The sequence below is a fragment of the Mirounga leonina genome, unplaced genomic scaffold (assembly GCF_011800145.1).
Source record: "Mirounga leonina isolate KUSES-001 unplaced genomic scaffold, KU_Mleo_1.0 Mir_488, whole genome shotgun sequence".
Classification (NCBI taxonomy): Eukaryota; Metazoa; Chordata; class Mammalia; order Carnivora; family Phocidae; genus Mirounga; species Mirounga leonina.
Window position 1 is genome coordinate 1,399,753 of NW_023270777.1, and position 18,037 is coordinate 1,417,789.

General features: G+C 40.1%; 1 protein-coding gene and 1 long non-coding RNA gene across 4 annotated transcripts in view; both read right to left on the reverse strand.

The window, feature by feature from the left end:
- The window catches only part of RABEP1 (rabaptin, RAB GTPase binding effector protein 1), a 101,914-nt gene extending 96,262 nt beyond the window's left edge, over nucleotides 1–5,652 (reverse strand). For both annotated transcript variants that reach the window (XM_034989360.1, XM_034989359.1), the window contains exon 1: nucleotides 5,597–5,652. In XM_034989360.1, coding sequence (XP_034845251.1) covers nucleotides 5,597–5,627 — 31 coding nt within the window. In that variant the 5' untranslated portion in view covers nucleotides 5,628–5,652. The remainder of the gene's footprint in view (nucleotides 1–5,596) is intronic.
- A 2,615-nt stretch (nucleotides 5,653–8,267) lies between these two features.
- LOC117999947 overlaps nucleotides 8,268–18,037 on the reverse strand; it is a 12,494-nt gene continuing 2,724 nt past the window's right edge. The window contains exons 3-4 of one of the 2 annotated variants that reach the window (XR_004676350.1): nucleotides 15,604–15,716; nucleotides 8,268–9,348 (exon numbers count right to left, since the gene is read on the reverse strand). This is a non-coding gene — a long non-coding RNA (uncharacterized LOC117999947). Of the gene's footprint in view, nucleotides 9,349–14,930; nucleotides 15,717–18,037 lie in introns of those variants that run through there. The other variant, XR_004676349.1, reaches the window with a different exon arrangement.

The window sequence follows — 18,037 nt, forward strand, 5'->3', positions numbered from 1 at the left end:
CTCCCACAGGGTGCTGGGACCGTGCCCACCTGGCACCCGTGTCCCTCCTGCAGGACCAAGGGCTGGGAAATGTGAGCCCAGGACCCCCCCACCACCAACAACCCCCCCCCCCCACACACACACACACAATGGCTGGAGGCTGTGCCTCTTCCCCACATTCATCCTCTCTAGGGCTCGGGCTGGACGTCCCCACACGTTAGCTAAGAGGCAGCTGTGTTTGCGGGAGGGGGCGGCACATCACTTGGGCATTTGAGTTGCTGTGTGCACAGAATGCAACAAGTGGGCCCTGGGCCACCACTGCAGCCCGCCCAGGGCTCCCCTTACCACCTCAGTCAAGTGCCCAAATGTCAGGAGTTCAGGAATCCTGAATCTGAGCCTGGTCTTCCGCATCATCAAAGATGTGTATTTGTCAAGGTAGAATAGAATATATTAAGGTTGGGGCGCCTGGGTGGCTCAGTTGGTTAAGCGACTGCCTTCGGCTCAGGTTATGATCCTGGAGTCCCGGGATCGAGTCCCGCATCGGGCTCCCTGCTCGGCGGGGAGTCTGCTTCTCCCTCTCCTGTTCCCCTCTCTTGTGCTCTCTCTCTCTCTCATTCTCTCTCTCAAATAAATAAATAATATCTTTAAAAAAAAAAAAGAATATATTAAGGTTGACAGTTAGAAGAAATGATTTATAATTTTAAATAATCCAGCTAGGCAATGTGGCATCTATTTGTACTTGCGCCCTAAGTCCTGACATCGGTGGGGGGTGGGGGGGACACCTAAATACAGACTTTGAGTTTTTTGAGCAGTTAATATCCTCGGATGGCTGGTGTACCTTTGAGAAAGCAAGCAGGGTCATTTCCCCTACCCACCCACCCGCCCCCCTCGCCTTAAATGTCTCTTGTCCAGGATAGGGCAGTCCAGTGCATCCTCTATCTCGTGATGACTAACAAGAGGCAGGAGCCATAAAGATAGCAGATACTGATGTCCTCTATAGAAGGGACTCTTTACAGTGAGTAAGAGGCATGTTTACTGCTATTGATAATCTGGGGCTTGAAGGCAGGCCCTCAAGATCAAGGTCACTCAGAAATGGTCAGGCTGGGGCGCCTGGGTGGCTCAGTCGTTGAGCGTCTGCCTTCGGTTCAGGTCATGATCTCAGCGTCCTGGGATCCAGCCCCGCATCGGGCTCCCTGCTCGGCAGGAAGCCTGTTTCTCCCTCTCCCACTCCCCCTGCTTGTGTTCCCTCTCTCGCTGTCTGTCAAATAAATAAATAAAATCTTTAAAAAAAAAAAAAGAAAGAAAGAAAGAAATGGTCAGGCTGCTGATTTGGACACCTGGAGCTCCCCATGCCAAACAAGTGTTTTTTTGTTTTTTGTGTTTTTTTAAAAAGCAATTTTGAAATCAGGTAAGGAGCATGCAAGAGTTGTGTACATTTTCCTATTTTTACATAAGTCCTAAGACTCAGCAATTCCACCCCGAAGTATGTATTCTAGAGAAACTAGTGTGTGCTCAAAGCCTTTATTAGGTGTAAAAAGCAGGATTCCTCCGTTCTGAAAGAAATCAAGAGACAAGATCTAAACACGTAAAATAATTACTTACCAATTACATTGCACAGGTAGACACATATAAGATATTCGAGACGGCATAGTTTATAATACAATAGACAAACAAATAACCCAAATAAATCTAGTTCACCAACACTAGAATAAATAAACTGGAAAGTATTCATACAATGGAATACTCTACAGCAATGATGATGAACAAACTACCCCTACATATTCAACGTAGATGGACCTCACAAACAAGGTTTTGAGGGGAAAAAAACAAATTATAAAGTAATACTTACCGCATGATTCCATTTATATAAAGTTCCCAAACAGGCAAAACTAAATATGATGCACATGTAGTAAACTAGACAGGAAGAGAAGGGTATCACAGAAGTCATAACAACAGCTCTGGAACCAGAGAGGGTGGGCCATGTAGTTAGGAAGCGCACCATAAGAAGCTTGCCGTCTAGGGAACTGGGAACGCACCATTTCTTAACCCGGGTCCATTTAAACTAGTTGCAAATATGGGATGCAGATGTAATTTAGGGGAGAAAGATTGTGGGATATTTGCTTAAAATGCAAGCTTAAAATGAGCACATTTGATGCAACGGCTGGAAAGTTCTTGTTTTTGTGCTGCATTAACAGTCAAGGCATGTGGATTATAGGAAGTGATGCCCATCCCGCACTTTGCCCTGATTGGGTCATATCAGCAGCGTTGACTGTGTTTGTTCTGAGCACATTTATTTGCAGGGGGACACTGACCAGCTGGAGTGGGTGGAGCTCCAGGGAATGAAGAATCTGCAAGGTATTCTGTGCAAAGTACACAGAGATATCAGAGAAAGGTACTCTGGTGACAGTGGGGGGGTGGGGGGTGGGGAGAGACAAGGATGACTTGAGACATGAAGCTGTCCTTAAATCCAGAAGGTCAGTGGGTACAAACGTGCTGCATGCCCAGAGATTGCAGCAAGACAGACTTCAACTCAACCCAAAGAAGAACTCTCTCTCAGTGAGAGCGACCAGGGCTACCTTTGGAGGAGTGAGCTCCTTGTCACTGCAAGTGTGTAAGTGGAGCTGGCTGGCAATTGGTCAAGGGTGCTGGCGAAGGACTCCTGCCACAGTTGGAGGATCAGATTAGACCATCTGTGCAATCCTCTTCAGCCTCAAGATGGTATAATAACAATGACAATAATAAACCTGATGCCTTTTGAACTTCACTAGGCGCTGTCCCGTATATTATACCATTTTACTCCTCACGACCCAAAAGGTGGACAACAGGCACAGAAGAGATAAACCAAATTTTCCCGGATAAATTCCATTTCAAAATTCTATCCTGTGCAGACATGGCTATCAGGCCAGGTGTCCCAGCTTGGGATTCAGCTAATAGCACTCAGTGGTGTTGGGGTTCTCTCTCTGCGACCCAGATTCTCAAGGGTAGGAAAGGACCAGGGAATAAGGTCAAGGCACCATACTTCTCTGGCCTTTGGTCAAGGTTTTGAGGGAGGAACAGGAATCAAGGGGACTCTCCCCCGGGGTCCCCCTCTGTGTCCAGGCACCTGGAGACTTGGAAGGTCCCAACCTGGGTGCTGCCTTGCTCACTAAGAGTTTCCAGGAAGAGCCCACCAGGGACAGACACCTTTATGTCCTCAGCCATGATCCCCCAGCCCTCTCTCTCTCTCTCTCTCTCTCTGATTATCCCCTGGTCGTTCTGCCCTCAAGCAGCTACCTTCTCCTCCTGGGACCTGGAGTGGGAAGATGGTGATTGATAATCCTTGCTCCAATCCATCCTTGCCCCATCCCTGTCCCAGGTGAGAAGTATATGGAGAGCGCCACAACAGAGGGACGACTTCTCTCACATTCTTGTGAGATGCAGCTTGGGGTCCAGGGAAGAACTCCAGGCTTAGAATCAGAAGATCTGGAATCCGGCACTGATGAGCTGTTGACCCAGAACGCACACCTTGACCTCTTTGAGCCCCTGTTTACTTAGCTAAAATGGGGATAATAGACCAGCCTCATGGTGCATCAGGACAGCTTAAGCGATAAAGCACCTAACACATGGTACTTTCTCTATAAAGGTCTGCACCCACCTCTCCTTCTCTTTCATTCCTTTCCCCCTGGATCAGTAGTTTGCATCCTGGTGATGATGGATCCCTGGACCTTAGAAGTCAGTGTGTGAAGGTATTCCTAGAAATCCAGGGCAGAAATTTCCAATATTTTCAAAGCTTAACAGAACCATCCCATTTACCCTAGGTAAGTTCCCAGGGCTAAAATGTCAAGTTTCTTTGCTTTGGACAGAAATTATAACACATTACTTATCTCATGCTGATTAGAAGTTCTTACTCCAGCTTTATATTAGCTGTTGATTAATAATATAGAGGGATCCATTATTACCTAATATACATAGTTTGCCAGATAGATAAGGGTGCTCCTTTCTCTCTGAATTCCCCTTTTGTAACATCAACCACAAGGGACATAACTGGAAATAAAAGTGGCCAACATCTCTAGTGCATACTATGTGCCAAGCAATGGGCACAGCGCTTTACCCTTGTATCAACGCCATTAATCTTCTTAAGACCCTTATGGTGGGGAGTGGAGGTGGGAGATGTTTACAACTCATTTTATAGATGATGGGACCAAAGAGGTTAAATAACCAATCCAAGGTCACAGAGCCAGTAAGTGATAGAGCTGGGAATGAGAACCAGGTTGTCTGGGTCCATTGTCCACATGGGTAACTCCCATGTTATGTTGCCAACTAGCCATGTGTCTCTTTCTCCCATTGGGGGAAGATGTCAACTCCCAGAAAATAGGGACAGTTATTTTTTTTTTTTTTAAGTAGGCTTCACGCCCAGCATGGAGCCCAACGCAGGGCTTGAACTCACGACCCTGAGATCAAGATCTGAGCTGAGATCAAGAGTTGGACACTAAACCCACTGAGCCACCAGGCACCCAGGGACACCATCATTTTAACATTATCTGTCTAGTGCTAACGTAAGAAGTGCTCAGTAAATCCTTATTAAATGAATCAGTGAGTGAATGAATAAACAAAAGAATAACGCTAGGAATATATGGAGCAAATAATAAAGAATCCTCAGTGGTGAGAAGATATACAACCTGCAAATTAAATCCGTGGGATTCGATTCTGTCTGGTCGCCATTCATCTGCTTCTCACTTTTCACTGGGTTAAAAACCATAATTTTAATTATTGCTACTAATAATACCCACCCCTTAACTGAGCACCTACTATGTACTAGGGATTTTACCTGTATTATCTCTCCGATCCTCCCAAGAGCCCTCTGCTGTAGATTCCATTTATTATCGCAGAGCTCAGAGAAGTTAAATGATTTGCCCAAGTCACAGAGTGCATGAAGAACCAGTATCCAAATCCCAGTCTGTCTGATTCCAAAGCATATGACTTTTTGCTGATGGCACTGGCTACCCACGTCTGTCAGATATCCACAAATATCCCACCCTGCTATGCCATTATCAACTACATTCATTTTCAGAATTGTCAGCCATATTTCCAAAAGTTATTTTACCCTTTATTCCTTGGGTTTTTTTTTTTTTTTTCAAATTACTCCAGTAAAATTCTAATTATAAATTTTTTAAAAATACAGATAAAGCAAAAGTACTCCCTCAACCTGTCCTCCCTGCAACACCCACGTAATCCCACACTCCTCCCCGAGGTAAACTACTATAATCAGCTTTTTACGAATCCTTTCATTTTTCTGTGCACTTAAGGACATGCAGAAACATGCCTCTGTTTCATGTTCTCCACATAGATAAGATCACGTCGTACGTAGGATTCTGAACGTGCCTTTTTCCTTATTCTTTTTAACTCTCACATAATTTTCCAGTTCGGTAAATGGTTAGGTTCACTACAGTTTTTCATCATATACAAGCGTTGTTGCAAAAGGCACGTGCAGACCTACTTAGGCATTTACGTGAGTGACTTTCCAAGAGACCCACCCACCCACCTGGAATTACCAGATCAGAAGTCATGAACACTTTTTCGTCATAACAGAGACTGACAAATTACTCTCAAAAAGCATCATGCCGCCGTACATTCCTACCAAAGGTGTGTGATTGTGTTCGTCTCTGCATATCCTTGCCAAAGCTGGCTTCTATCAATCCATGTCTGCCAACCTGATGGGCAAAAGATCATATAATAATGTCACCTTGGTAAGCCATTTTTCTGAATATCAGTGAGGTTAGGGATCTTTTCATATTTTTGTTAGCTGTTTGTCTTCATCTACTATGAATTTTATATATCTTTTTGCCCATCTGTCATTGGTTGTTTGCCTTTTATTATTGATTTGGAGGAATTCTTAACATATTCTGGATATTAATCTTTTGTGTGTTAGATAGAGTGTATTTTCTCCCAGTTTGTTATTTGTCTTTTAATTTGAATAACAAAATTATTATTTATTCACAGATGTTTTAAATTTTAATTGTCAACTTACCTGTCTTTTCACAGCTTCTGGATTTTTCATCTTCTCCAAAAAGGCCCTTCTCACTCCCAAATTCATGAATGTATTCTCAATAGTTTTCCAAAAATTTTCCCCAGTATTTTTATATTTTTTGTTTCTCATGGTTAGCTTTTAATCTACTAGGAATAACTTTTCATATGATATGAGGGAAGGGATCTGAATTTATTTTTTTCAGATGGATAGTCTACTAGGAATAACTTTTCATATGATACCAGGGAAGGGATCTGAATTTATTTTTTTCAGATGGATAGGTAATTGCCCCCAAATCATGATTTCTCCACTTTTATGGTTGATAAATTTTTATAAATATACTAACTATATTTTGTGGTTGATAAATTCTTGTATGTATTAGCTAGAATTATTTTTGTTGCAAGAGAGAAAAAAAAACCCTCAAATGTTTTTTTAGAAAAGAAGGAGGAGGAGGAGGAGGAGGGGAATTTGTTCATATAACAGATGTTCAGAACAGCAACTGGTTTGGGAAGAGGCTTTGAATAAAGTCAACTAGAGCAGTGGAGGATGGGGCGACTTTGGCAGAGACCCAAGCGGGAAGATGGGGGCAGCCATGGGAAGATGTGGAGGGGAAGGACATTCATGCAAAGAAAGGAGAAACTTGTAAAAATCCCAAGAGTATAACAATCCTGGCATATTCAACAGACAAAAGAAAGCCATGAGGACCAGTGGGGTTGGGGACAATTGGAGAGGTTGGCAAGACTCAAGTCCCGTGAGACGCGGAAGCCACAGGAAGGAACTGAATTATATGTTCTCCTCGATTCTTTGATTTCCACCTGCTGTGGGAAGCCATTGGAGAGTTTCAAACAGAAGAGCCATAGGATTTGATTGATACTTTTAAAGAGATAATCCTGGTCACTGTTTGGAAAATGGGTTACGGGGAAGGGACGAGGAAAAGGTGGAAGTGGGGAGGCCAGTTGGGAGTTGCTGCCATAGTCAGGGAGATAAATGATGGTGGCTTGGTCCAGGGCTTCATCAGAGGAGACACAGAAAAACAAAACCAGTCAGGTATTTGGATATAATTTATTGAGATGAGGAATTGCCAAGGGGGAAAATAAAGAATTCTGTTTTTCCCATGATAGACCAAAGACTGCCTATTGGGTTTATATGTGGAAATATCAAGTAGATGGTTGGACCTACAAATTTGGAGCTCAGCACGGGCATGTTGTTTAGGAGTCACCAGTTTAGATGATATTTATAGTCAACAGCCAGAATGTATCAAAGAGCGCTATAAAAATTTAAAAGAACAAAACCAAAAACCTGATAAGAAAAACCCGATAGCAAAACACTGCAGTTCATTTCAAAAAGTCCTCAAAAGTTCTTTAAACATATCAAAAGATGCTCAATTCCACTCAAATTAAAACTCAGAATGAAACTACACTGAGATATCATCACCCATTGGCTGACAAAAATTCAGAAGGTTGACCACCCACCCCATTAATGAAGCTGTGAGGAGACCAGGCACTCTCTTACATTGCTGTCAAAAGCACAAAATGGAACAAATGATATGGAGGGAAAATTTGGCGATATTTAACAAAATTATGTATTAATATGGATTTACCCCTTGATCTAGTAATCTGGGGAGGGTTGTTTTTTTTTTAAGATTTTTATCTTTAAGTAATCTCTACAACCAATGAGGGGCTCAAACTCACAACCCCGAGGTCAAGAGTCACAAGCTCTACCCAGTGAGCCAGCCAGGCACCCCAGATCTAGTAATCTGTTTTATAGGAAGTTACCCCGAGGATACACCTGTAAAAAATGAAACAACAAAGTTACTAATTGTGGTATGATCTTTAATAGCAAAATATTAGAAACAACCCAGATGCCACCTACATGGGGAAATTGTTGAGTTAAATGTAGTACAGCTACACAATTGATTACTATGTAGCCATAAAAAACAAGGAAGAGGAGTACTATGTACTATTATGAAATGAATGCCAAGATATGTTGTTAAGTGGAAAAAACACAGAGGTCAAAAGTATATACAGTATGCTACATTTTATTTAAAAAATGGGGAAAGAAGCCTACATAGTCTGTGTTTCCTAATTTTTATTACAGCTTTATTGAAATATAATCCATATAACATAAAACTCACCATTTTATTTTAATTTTTATTTATTTATTTATTTATTTTAGAGAGAGAGCACACAAAAGTGGGGTCAGGGGTGGGGAGGGAGGGGCAGAGAGAATCTTAGGCAGGCTCCACATTCAGCACAGAGCCCAACATGGGGCTCGATCCCACAACTCCAAGATTATGTCCTGAGCCAAAATCAAGAGTTAGACGCTTAACTGACTGAGCCACCTGGGTGCCCAAAAACTCACCATTTTGAAGTATACACATCAGTGGTGTTCAATATATTCATGAAGATAGGCAACCATCACCACAATCAATTTTGGAACATTTCATCATACCAGAAGAAACCCCATTCTCATTACAGTCACAACCTATTCTCCTCTCCCTCTAGCACCTGGCAACCACTTCTCTATTTTCCATGTATGTGGATTTTCCCATTTTGGACATTTCATACAAATGGAAACATAAATATGTTATCTTTTGTGTCTGGCTTCCTTCACTAAACATAATGTTTCCAAGATTCATTCATGTTGTAGCAGGTGACAATATTTTGTTTCCTTTTGTGTCCAAATAATATTCTGTTGTAGGGATACACCACATTTCATTTATCCACTCATCTGTTGAGAAACATTTGGATTATTTCCATGTAAGACCACTGTGAATATTCGTGGACAAGTTGTATGGACACGTTTTCATTTTACTTTTGGTATAGAACCATGAGTGAAATTACTGGGTCATAGAGTAACTCTATGTTTAGCATTTTGAGGAACTGCCAAACTGTTTTCCAAAGAGGTACACAATTTTACAATTGTACAGTGTATGAGCGTTCCAAATTCCCCACATTTTTGCCAATACTTGTTATTTATTTTCTTTTTTTAAATTTTAGCCATCCTAGTGGGTGTGAAGAGGTGTCTTATTGAGGAGTATTGCCCTGCATTTCCCAGATGGCTAACAATGTCAAACCTCTTTCCACATGCTTATTGGCCATTTGCATATCTTCTTTGGAGAAATGTCTGTTCAGATCCCTTGCCCATTTTTAGGTTGGGTTATTTTTCTTTATATTGTTGAGTTGTAAGCATTCTTTTTATATTCTGGATTCAGGTCTCTTATGATACATGCGATATTTTGAAATCAAGAAGTGTGAGGCTTCCAGCTTTATTCTTCTTTGTTAAGATTCTTTTGGCTATTCTGGGTTCCTTGAATTCCCATATGAGTTTTAGGATCAACTTGTCAGTTTCTTCAAAGAAGCCAGCTGCAATATTAAAAGACATCATATTGAATGTATAAATCCTTTTGAGGAGTACTGCCACCTTAACAATATAAAATCTTCCAATCCATGAATATGGTATGTTTTTCCATTTAGTTCTGTCTTAAATTTCTTTCAGGGATGTTTTATAGTTTTCAGAGTATAGATTTTGCTCTTCTTTTGTTAAATTTATCCCAAGGCATTTCATTGTTCCTGAGTTATTGTACATAGAATTGATTTCTTAATTTCATTTGTAGATTTTTCACTGCTAGTGTATAGACATATAACTGATTTTTGTATATTATTCTTGTATCCTGTACCCTTGCTGAACTCATTTACTAGTTCTAATTGTTTTTTAGTGGGTTTTCTTAGGATTTTCTATATACAAGATCATGTCATCTGAGAATATAATTGTACTTCTTTCTTTCCAATCTGGGTGTCTTTTGTTTCATTTTCTTGCCTAATTGCCCTGGATAGAAGTTCCAGTCTGATCTTGAATAGAAGTGATGAGAGTGGACATCTTTGTATTGTTCTTGATCTTAGAAGGAAAGCTTTCATTATTTCACAAAGTAGCACACCCACCATATACCACTAAACATAGTGTCTTAGACATATTAAGAAAGAACATGCACTGTGAACACTAAATACAATATTTCACATATATATCACTAAACACAATAGCACACACTATGCATTACTAAACACAGTGCTTCATATGGTAAAACATACATCACACACCACTAAACACAGCGTCTCATACATATATCACTAAAATATAGTTTTTCATAGATATCCTTTGTCAGGTTGAGGAAGTTCCTTATATTCCCACTTTACTGAGTGTTTATTTTTTTCAATCAGAGAGTGTTGGATTTCATCAAATGATCTTTCTGCGTCTATTGAGATGATCCTGTTGTTTCTTCTTATCAAATTGATATGGTGTGTAATACTAATTGATTTTCAGGTGTTTAACCAGTCTTACATCCCTGGAATAAATCCCACTTTTTAGGTTTTGCTGAATTTGGTTTGCTACTACTTTGTTGAGGATTTTTGCATCTATATTCATAAGAAATATTGGTCTGTAGTTTTTTTTTGTGTGTGTGTGATGTCTTTTTTGGTTTTGGTATCAGGATAATACTAGCCTTAGAGGATGAGTGAGGCAGTGCCCTCTCATATCTATTTTAAGAGTTTGTGAAGTATTGGTGTTAAGTCTTCTTTAAACATTTAATAGAATTTACCAGTGGAGCTATGGGGTCCTAGGCTTTTCTTTAGGTAGTTTTTTCTTATTGATAACTAAATCTCATTATTTGTTATAGATCTATTTGTGTTTTCTATTTCTTCATGAGTCAGTTTCAGCAGTTTCTATCTTTCCCTAGAAAGAATTTGTCCATTTCATTTAAATTATCTGACTTATTGGCAAACAATTATTCATAATATTCTCTTATTATCCTAACATTTCTGTAAGGTTGGTAGTAATGTCCCCTGTTTATATTTCTTAATCTCATTAAAGATTTGTCAATTTTGCTGATCTTTTCAAAAGAACCAACTTTGGTTCTTTGTTCTATTGTTTTTCTATTCTCTATTTCATTGATTTTCACTCTAATCTTTATGATTTTCTTTCTTCAGACTGCTTCAGGTTTTGCTCACTCTTCTTTTTCTAGGTTTCTAAGATATAACTTTTTGTTATTGGCTTGAGATCTTTCTTCTTTTTAATATAGGCACCTACAGCTATAATATCCCTATAATCACTCCTATATCTGTAATCCATAAATTTTGATACATTTTTCATTTTCATTCATTTCAAAGTAATTCCTAATTTCCCTGGTGATTTTTTAACCCATTGGTTGTTTAGAAATGTGTTAATTTCCACATATTTGTGAATTTCCTAAATATCCTTATGCTACTGATTTCTAATTTCATTCCACTGTGGTTGGAGAACATACTTTATACGATTCCAACTCTTTTAAACTTACTGAGGCTTATTTTATAGCCTAACACAATGTTACAGCCTAGAAAATGTTCTATGTGTCCCTGAAAAGAATGTGTTTTTTGCTCTTGTTGGGTGGTGTTAGGTCTAATTGGTTCATGGTATTGTTCAAGTCATGTATTTCCTTGTTGACCTTTCTAGATGTTCTATCGATTACTGAAAATGGGGTGTTGAAGCCAACTATTATGGTTGAATTGTCTATATCTTCCCTTAATTCTGTCAATGTGTGCTTCATTGGTGCTCTTTTATTAGGTATGTATATATTTATAATTATAAAGGGTTAACCTTTTTCTTATTATAAAATGCCCTTCTTCGTCACTAGTGGCAATTTTTGCTTTAAAGTATATTTTATATGGTATTAGTACAGCCATTCTACTTCTCATATGAATACTATTTGTATGGATTATCTTTTGCATTCTTTTAGTGTCTTTGAATTTAAATGACTCTTAAAACAGCATGTACTTCATGATTTTTTTTTATCCATTGCCAATCTTGACCTTTTGGTTGGACTATTTAATACATTGACATTTAATGTAATTACTGATAAAATGTAAGAGGAAATTAATACATCTATAAACACAGCTTTATAATTATTGTTTTATACACTTGCCTTTTTTTTATACACTTGCCTTTTAATTCAGATAGGATTTTAAAAAGTTACAAACAAAAAATAAATGTTTGCTGTCTTATACCTATGCACTTATCTTTATTGTTATTCTTTATTTCTCAGTGTGGATTTGACTTACTGTCTAGTGTATTTGCATTGCAGCCTGAAGGATTCCCTTTAGTATTGTTTGTGGGGAAGATATGCTAGCAACAAATATTTTAGTTTTTGTTTATCTGGGAGTGTCTTAATTTCTCCTTCATTTTCGTGGGTTTATTTTTGCTGGATATGAAATTTTTGGCTGACATGGTGATAGGTATTAAAGAGGGCATGTTCTGCACGGAGCACTGGGTGTTATACACAAACAACGAAGCATGGAACACTACATCAAAAACTAATGATGTAATGTGTGGTGATTAACATAATAAAAATTTTTTTTAAATTTTTTGGCTGACAATCTTTTTCCCTCAGCACTTTCAATGTGTCATTCCACTGCTTTCTGGACCCCACTGTTCCTGATGAGATGTCAGCTGTTAATGTTGTTGAGGATTTCTTGTATGTGGTGAGTCCTTTTTCACCTGCTGCTTTCAAGATTCACTCTTTGGCTTTTGTTTTCAAAGGTTTGATGCAGTGGGGTATGCATCATTTGAGTTTATCATATTCGGAGTTAATTGAGTTTCCAGAGTGTACAAATTAATGTTTCTCATCAAATTTGGGAAATTATCTGGCATTATTTCTTTAAGTGTTCTTATTCTCTCTCCTCTCCTTCTGTGACTCCCATTATGCATGTGTTTGTATGCTTGATGGTGTGTGTCCCACTAGTCCCTTAGGCTCTGTTCACTTGTCATTGTTTTTTTCTTTCTGTTTTTCAGACTGCATAATCTCAAATGACCTATTTTTAAGTTTGCTGATTCTTTCTTCCGCCGGTTCAAATCTTTTGTTTGGCAAACCTTTAGTGATTTTTTCATTTCAGTTGCTATACTTTTCAATGCCTGAATTTGTATTTGGTCCCTTTGCATAGTTTCCATCTCTTAATTGAAATTCTCTATTTGGTGAGGCATCATTCTCAAACTTTAATTTAGTTCTTTAGTGGTGGCTTCCTTTAGTTCTCTGAGTATATTTATAATAGTTGATTTTAAGGCTTTATCTAATAAATTTAACATCTGGGCTTCCTAAGCAACAGCTTCAACTGACTGTTTTTGGGGGGCACCTTGGTGGCTCAGTCCATTCAGCATCTTCCTTTGGCTCAGGTCATGATCCCAGGGTCCTGAGATAGAGCCCTGCATCGGGCTCCTTGCTCAGCAGGGAGCCTGCTTCTCCCTCTCCCTCTGCTGCTCCCCCTGCTTGTACTCTCTCTTTCTGTCAAATAAATAAATATCTGTTTTAATTGACAGCTTTTTCTGTGTATGTATAGGCCATACTTTCATGTCCAGACATGAAAAATGCTTCATTATGAGTCATAATTGTTTTTCTTGGAAACTGGACCTTTTAAATAATATAATGTGGCAGATCTGAAAATTAGATTCCCCCTCCCAGGATTTGTTGTTTGTTGTTGTCGGTTGTTGTAATGACTCTTCGGGACTAATTCTGTAAAGTCTGTATTTCTTGAATGTGCACTCACTGAAGTCTCTACTCAATTAGTTTAGCAGTTGGCTAATAATTGGACAGAGATTTCCTTAAATTCCTTGAACCAAGAAGATTCATAGCCTTTGACAAGAGGTTGTGTGTATGTATGTTCAGTCATGACTTCAATGCTCCAGCATGACTTCAGTGCTCTTTACCAATGTCTGGTAAAGAGACAACTCTGCTTTACCCTTCATTTCCTGTTTGTACAGAGCCTCAAGGTGGGTCAGAAGTGAGAGATTGGGGCCTCTCAGGTATTTCTTAGACATGTTCAAAGCCCTGCCCATGCAGGTTTCCTTCTGGTGTCTCTAGAATAAGCCAGAGATTATCAAAGCCCTCTGTGGACATCTCATTCCCTAGCTTTTCCTTCCAAGTTCTTTGGTTGGCCTCTTGTTAGCTCCAACTGGTATTACCACCTCTGACAGCTATGATGTTAAACAATTGCAACTGGTTGGTTTTTTGTTTGTTCGTTTGTTTGTTTTTTCAACAAATGCCCTGGGGATAGGGCTGTTTGCATGGAGTAAGCTCTGAGTCAGTTCAAATAAAAACAAGCCCTTAAGAGTGGAGATTTTTAAGGAGCTACCAGACGGATAAATGGTGACAGATTTCTGTGTCGGGGGAAGTTCAAACCTATTCTGGCCCCTCTGGCGGCTTCTAGGCTGGTGGCTTTTCATAGCTACTATAGTTTCAAGTCTACTACAAAGATAAGGAGAGGAGGGATGAAAACAGAGTAAGTTAAAATGCCAGAAATCTTTCTGTTCTTACCTAGTTTCAGCTGTTTCTCTTCAATAAATCCTTCTCGGATTTTAGCAAGCCTTTGGTGAATTTCTAGAGTTCTAAAACAGTTGATTTTGACCATTTTTGCCAGTGTTTCTGTTGCTTTTGTGGAGAAGCAGATTTCCAGAGACCTTTACTCGGCCTCTGGAAGTGCTTCTATCCATATTCATTTTTTTCACAAAAGGAAACAGGAAAAATCAGAGTCTCATAAAAATCACAATATAGAGAGTAATTCTCAAACTATTTTGGGTATATTATAGGATAGAGTAAATGCTATACTTTTATAGCTTTTTATACTTTTGGGTATATTATAGGATATAGTAAATGCTATACTTGCTATACACAGAGTGCTGGGGAAGCGAAACAGGTTGAGAAAAGTCAGGGAGTGTGCAGTCCCGAAAGCTCAAGAAGAAAGCATTTCAACGGTATGAAGTGCTGCTGGGAAGTCCAATAAGATGCCAACAAACATTGGCTTCGGCAAGACGGAGGTCTTTGGTGACCTTGAAAAAATGGTGAGGACAAGAGCCTGATTGGTTTGTGGGAAAGCTGGAGTTGAGGAAAAGAAGCACGAGAAGAGATGATTCTAAAGATGAGCTTTGTTTAGGGAAGAGAACAGAGATGTGAGGCAAGAGTCGAAAGGGGAATGGGGGTGGAGCACCTTCTTGTTCTGTTTGTGTTTCTAAAGATAAGGGATAAGGAGATGCATCTCCATGGCCGTGGGAAGGAATGAGTAACCTGGGGAAGAGGGGAGAGTGCAGGAGCGCCACCTCCAAGGGGCTGAGAGGCCATGGCGTCCAGAGAGCAAGGGGAAGGGTGTGCTGGGTGGAAAGAGGGGCTAGAGCTCCTCTGGATGCAACTATCTCTTGAAGCGATCACTACCACTGGGCTGAGGGGGAGACGCTGGAGGTCTGAGGAGGAGCGAGAAATGTGCAGTCAGTCTCAGAAGGTAGAAACATGAATTTGCTCGGAAGGTTAAGAATAGTCATAGTCTGGCCGTGTTGCAAGCTCAGCTGTGACCATACGTTGAAAGTGAGTTCGATCAACATGGGGAGACAATTTTCTCCTACAACATTCCATTGTTTGGGCGCAGGTGCAGAGTAAGAGGATAGTTGGGGTTCACCAGCTGTGTCGGGCTTCTCTAATTTTTATTGACCGCTCAGAATCCAAACCTCTTTCCTCTGTTTCCTATGTGTGGAGCCCCTTCCCCATCTTAACAGTCTCGGTGAGGGGCACAGTCCTCCCGCCGTACAAGCTCCCACCACCAGATACTTACCTTCACAGTGTCCCTTGCAGACAGGACAGAGCCCATGACCCAGTACAGCCGATCAAAGGCACTGACTTGAGTTCTGGATCAGGAGCCAAGGAAGACACAGAGGTGGTGTCAGCCTGGGAACAAGGCCAGTGGGAGCCTCCTGTGAGCAGTGAGCAATGTCCCTGCAGCCTTTGTCCCTTTGGGACAGCAGCAGAGACGTCCTCTTCAGGCTAGTTCTATACCAAACCTTTGGTTGTGGTTCTCGCCCCATAACCTCGAACCTGGGTCTCCAGCTCTCCCAGAAATCCTTTGAGCAACCAATGTCTACACAGCGCATATTACGTCATTTATGAAATGGTACGTCAGGGATCATAAAACCACTGGGTTCATTTACAGATGAAGTGAGCACGTTCAATTTTCTACAGCTAGTGTGTTTTGTGGCCTAAATGAACAAATACGGTCTGTCATAGTAATTATATTTTACAGGTTTTCTGGTTATCCCAAGCCTTGTGGTTAAAGGTTACATTCCTGCGAGATTAAACAGGAACAAAAGACCTCTTGTACTCTAACAGAACCTCTTCAGTTCCTTCTTCTTGAATGCCAGTGAACACGTTGGGAGAAATTGCCATCATGATGACAAGGAAGCAAGCATGTATGGTTTAATCATAAATTAGATCTCTGGTGACACCTGGCTGGTCTCCAGAACCGCTAACTTCTCCTTCCTTCTCTAGCTAAGATGACAATAAACAGGACAACACTTGCGTCCTCAAATAATTTGGGCAAAAATGTGTTTCCTTTCCAGGCTTCTCGTCAAATACTCTTGTGACCAATAATTACGTTTGATTTTAAATAAGGCTGGATTAAAGTTTTGAATCTTATAATTTTGAGTCTACATTACTAGTAATTGTACCTTCTTTGCCCCTTCCTTCCTTCCTTCCTTCCTTCCTTCCTTCCTTCCTTCCTTCCTTCGCTCCTTCCTTGTTGTCTTTTTGCATTGACTAGAACCCTCAGATCATCAACTAACAGAATTGAGGGGCACCTGGGTAGCTCAGGAGGCTGAGCATCTGACTCTTGATTTTGGCTCAGGTCATGATCTCAGGGTTGTGAGACTGAGCCCCGAGTGGGACTCCACCCTCATTGCAGAGTCTGCTGGAGAGTCTCTCCCTCTGCCCCTGCCCCCACTTGCGAGCATGAGCGTAGATGCTCTCTCTCTCTAAAATAAATAAAATCTTTTTTAAAAAGATTTATTTCACAGAGAGAACGACACAACGCGAGAGGGAACACAAGCAGAGGGAGTGGGAGAGGGAGAAGCAGACTTCCCACGGAGTAGAGAGCCCGATATGTGGCTCGATCCCAGGACCCTGGGATCATGACCTGCGCCAAAGGCAGATGCTTAACCAACTGAGCCACCCAGGTGCCCCTAATTTAACATTTTTCATCTTAGTACTTATGGGCCTAATTCATTTTTGCAGTATTTTATCTTATTTTAGTATATAAACATACAATTTTTTTAATTATCCTACTGATTAATACTCGGCTTCTTCTTCATTGAAATCAATACTGCAGTAATGAATAGGAGTTTCATAAATACAGCTTTGGCCAGTGTATTTCAACAAACTTCATCCCCGTAAGTAAGGCGTACTTACAAAGTGGCGGTATACTTAAAAACATTTTTGCCAAAATTTTCTCCAAAATGATTTTGCCAGTGTACATCCCCACCAATAGTGTTTAAAAGTACCCATTTCCCTAGACACTCATTAACAGTGTATGCTCTCAGTCTTTTATAATTTTTGGCAATCTAATAGGTGAAAAATGATACAAAGTTTTATTTTGCATTTCTCTGACTACTGCTTTATTCATAATGAATTGTCTGTTTCTTTTTACCTGTCTTAATCACTGAATAATATTCCATTGAATGGATGTACCACAGCTGTTGATCCATTTGGCCTGAGTTTCTTTAATCAGTGTAATTGTCTTTTTATTCATTTATAGAAGCCCTTTATGTATTACAGATAGTAATTCTTTGTCTGTTATGTTACAAATATATTCTCTCAGACTCTTGCTTATCTTTTCACTTTTAATATCTATCCCAGTTTGGTTTGTAACATATATAAAGTCAAACTGGCAAATATTTTCTGTATAGCTTCCAATATTTATAAATTTGTGTTGTATCTTGTCATTTAACTCAACTGAGCTTCGTTTTAAATGATGAGTGTAGTTAGCAGGGCAAGGGCAGAGAAGAACATTCCAAACGGAGAAACCAGAGAGGAGAGTCCACAGAGGAGAGCAAGTGCCAGGTTTTTCTCTGGGCTGGCTTCCTTCCAAAGTGCATTTCTGCCCCAGGGCAATGTGACTGTCCTTGCTGGGCTCCAAGTAACCTGCTGTGTAGCTACAGGGCAGAGGACCAGAGGGAAACTAAGTGTGAGCCTTAGATGTGCCCTCACTAGGTGGGTTA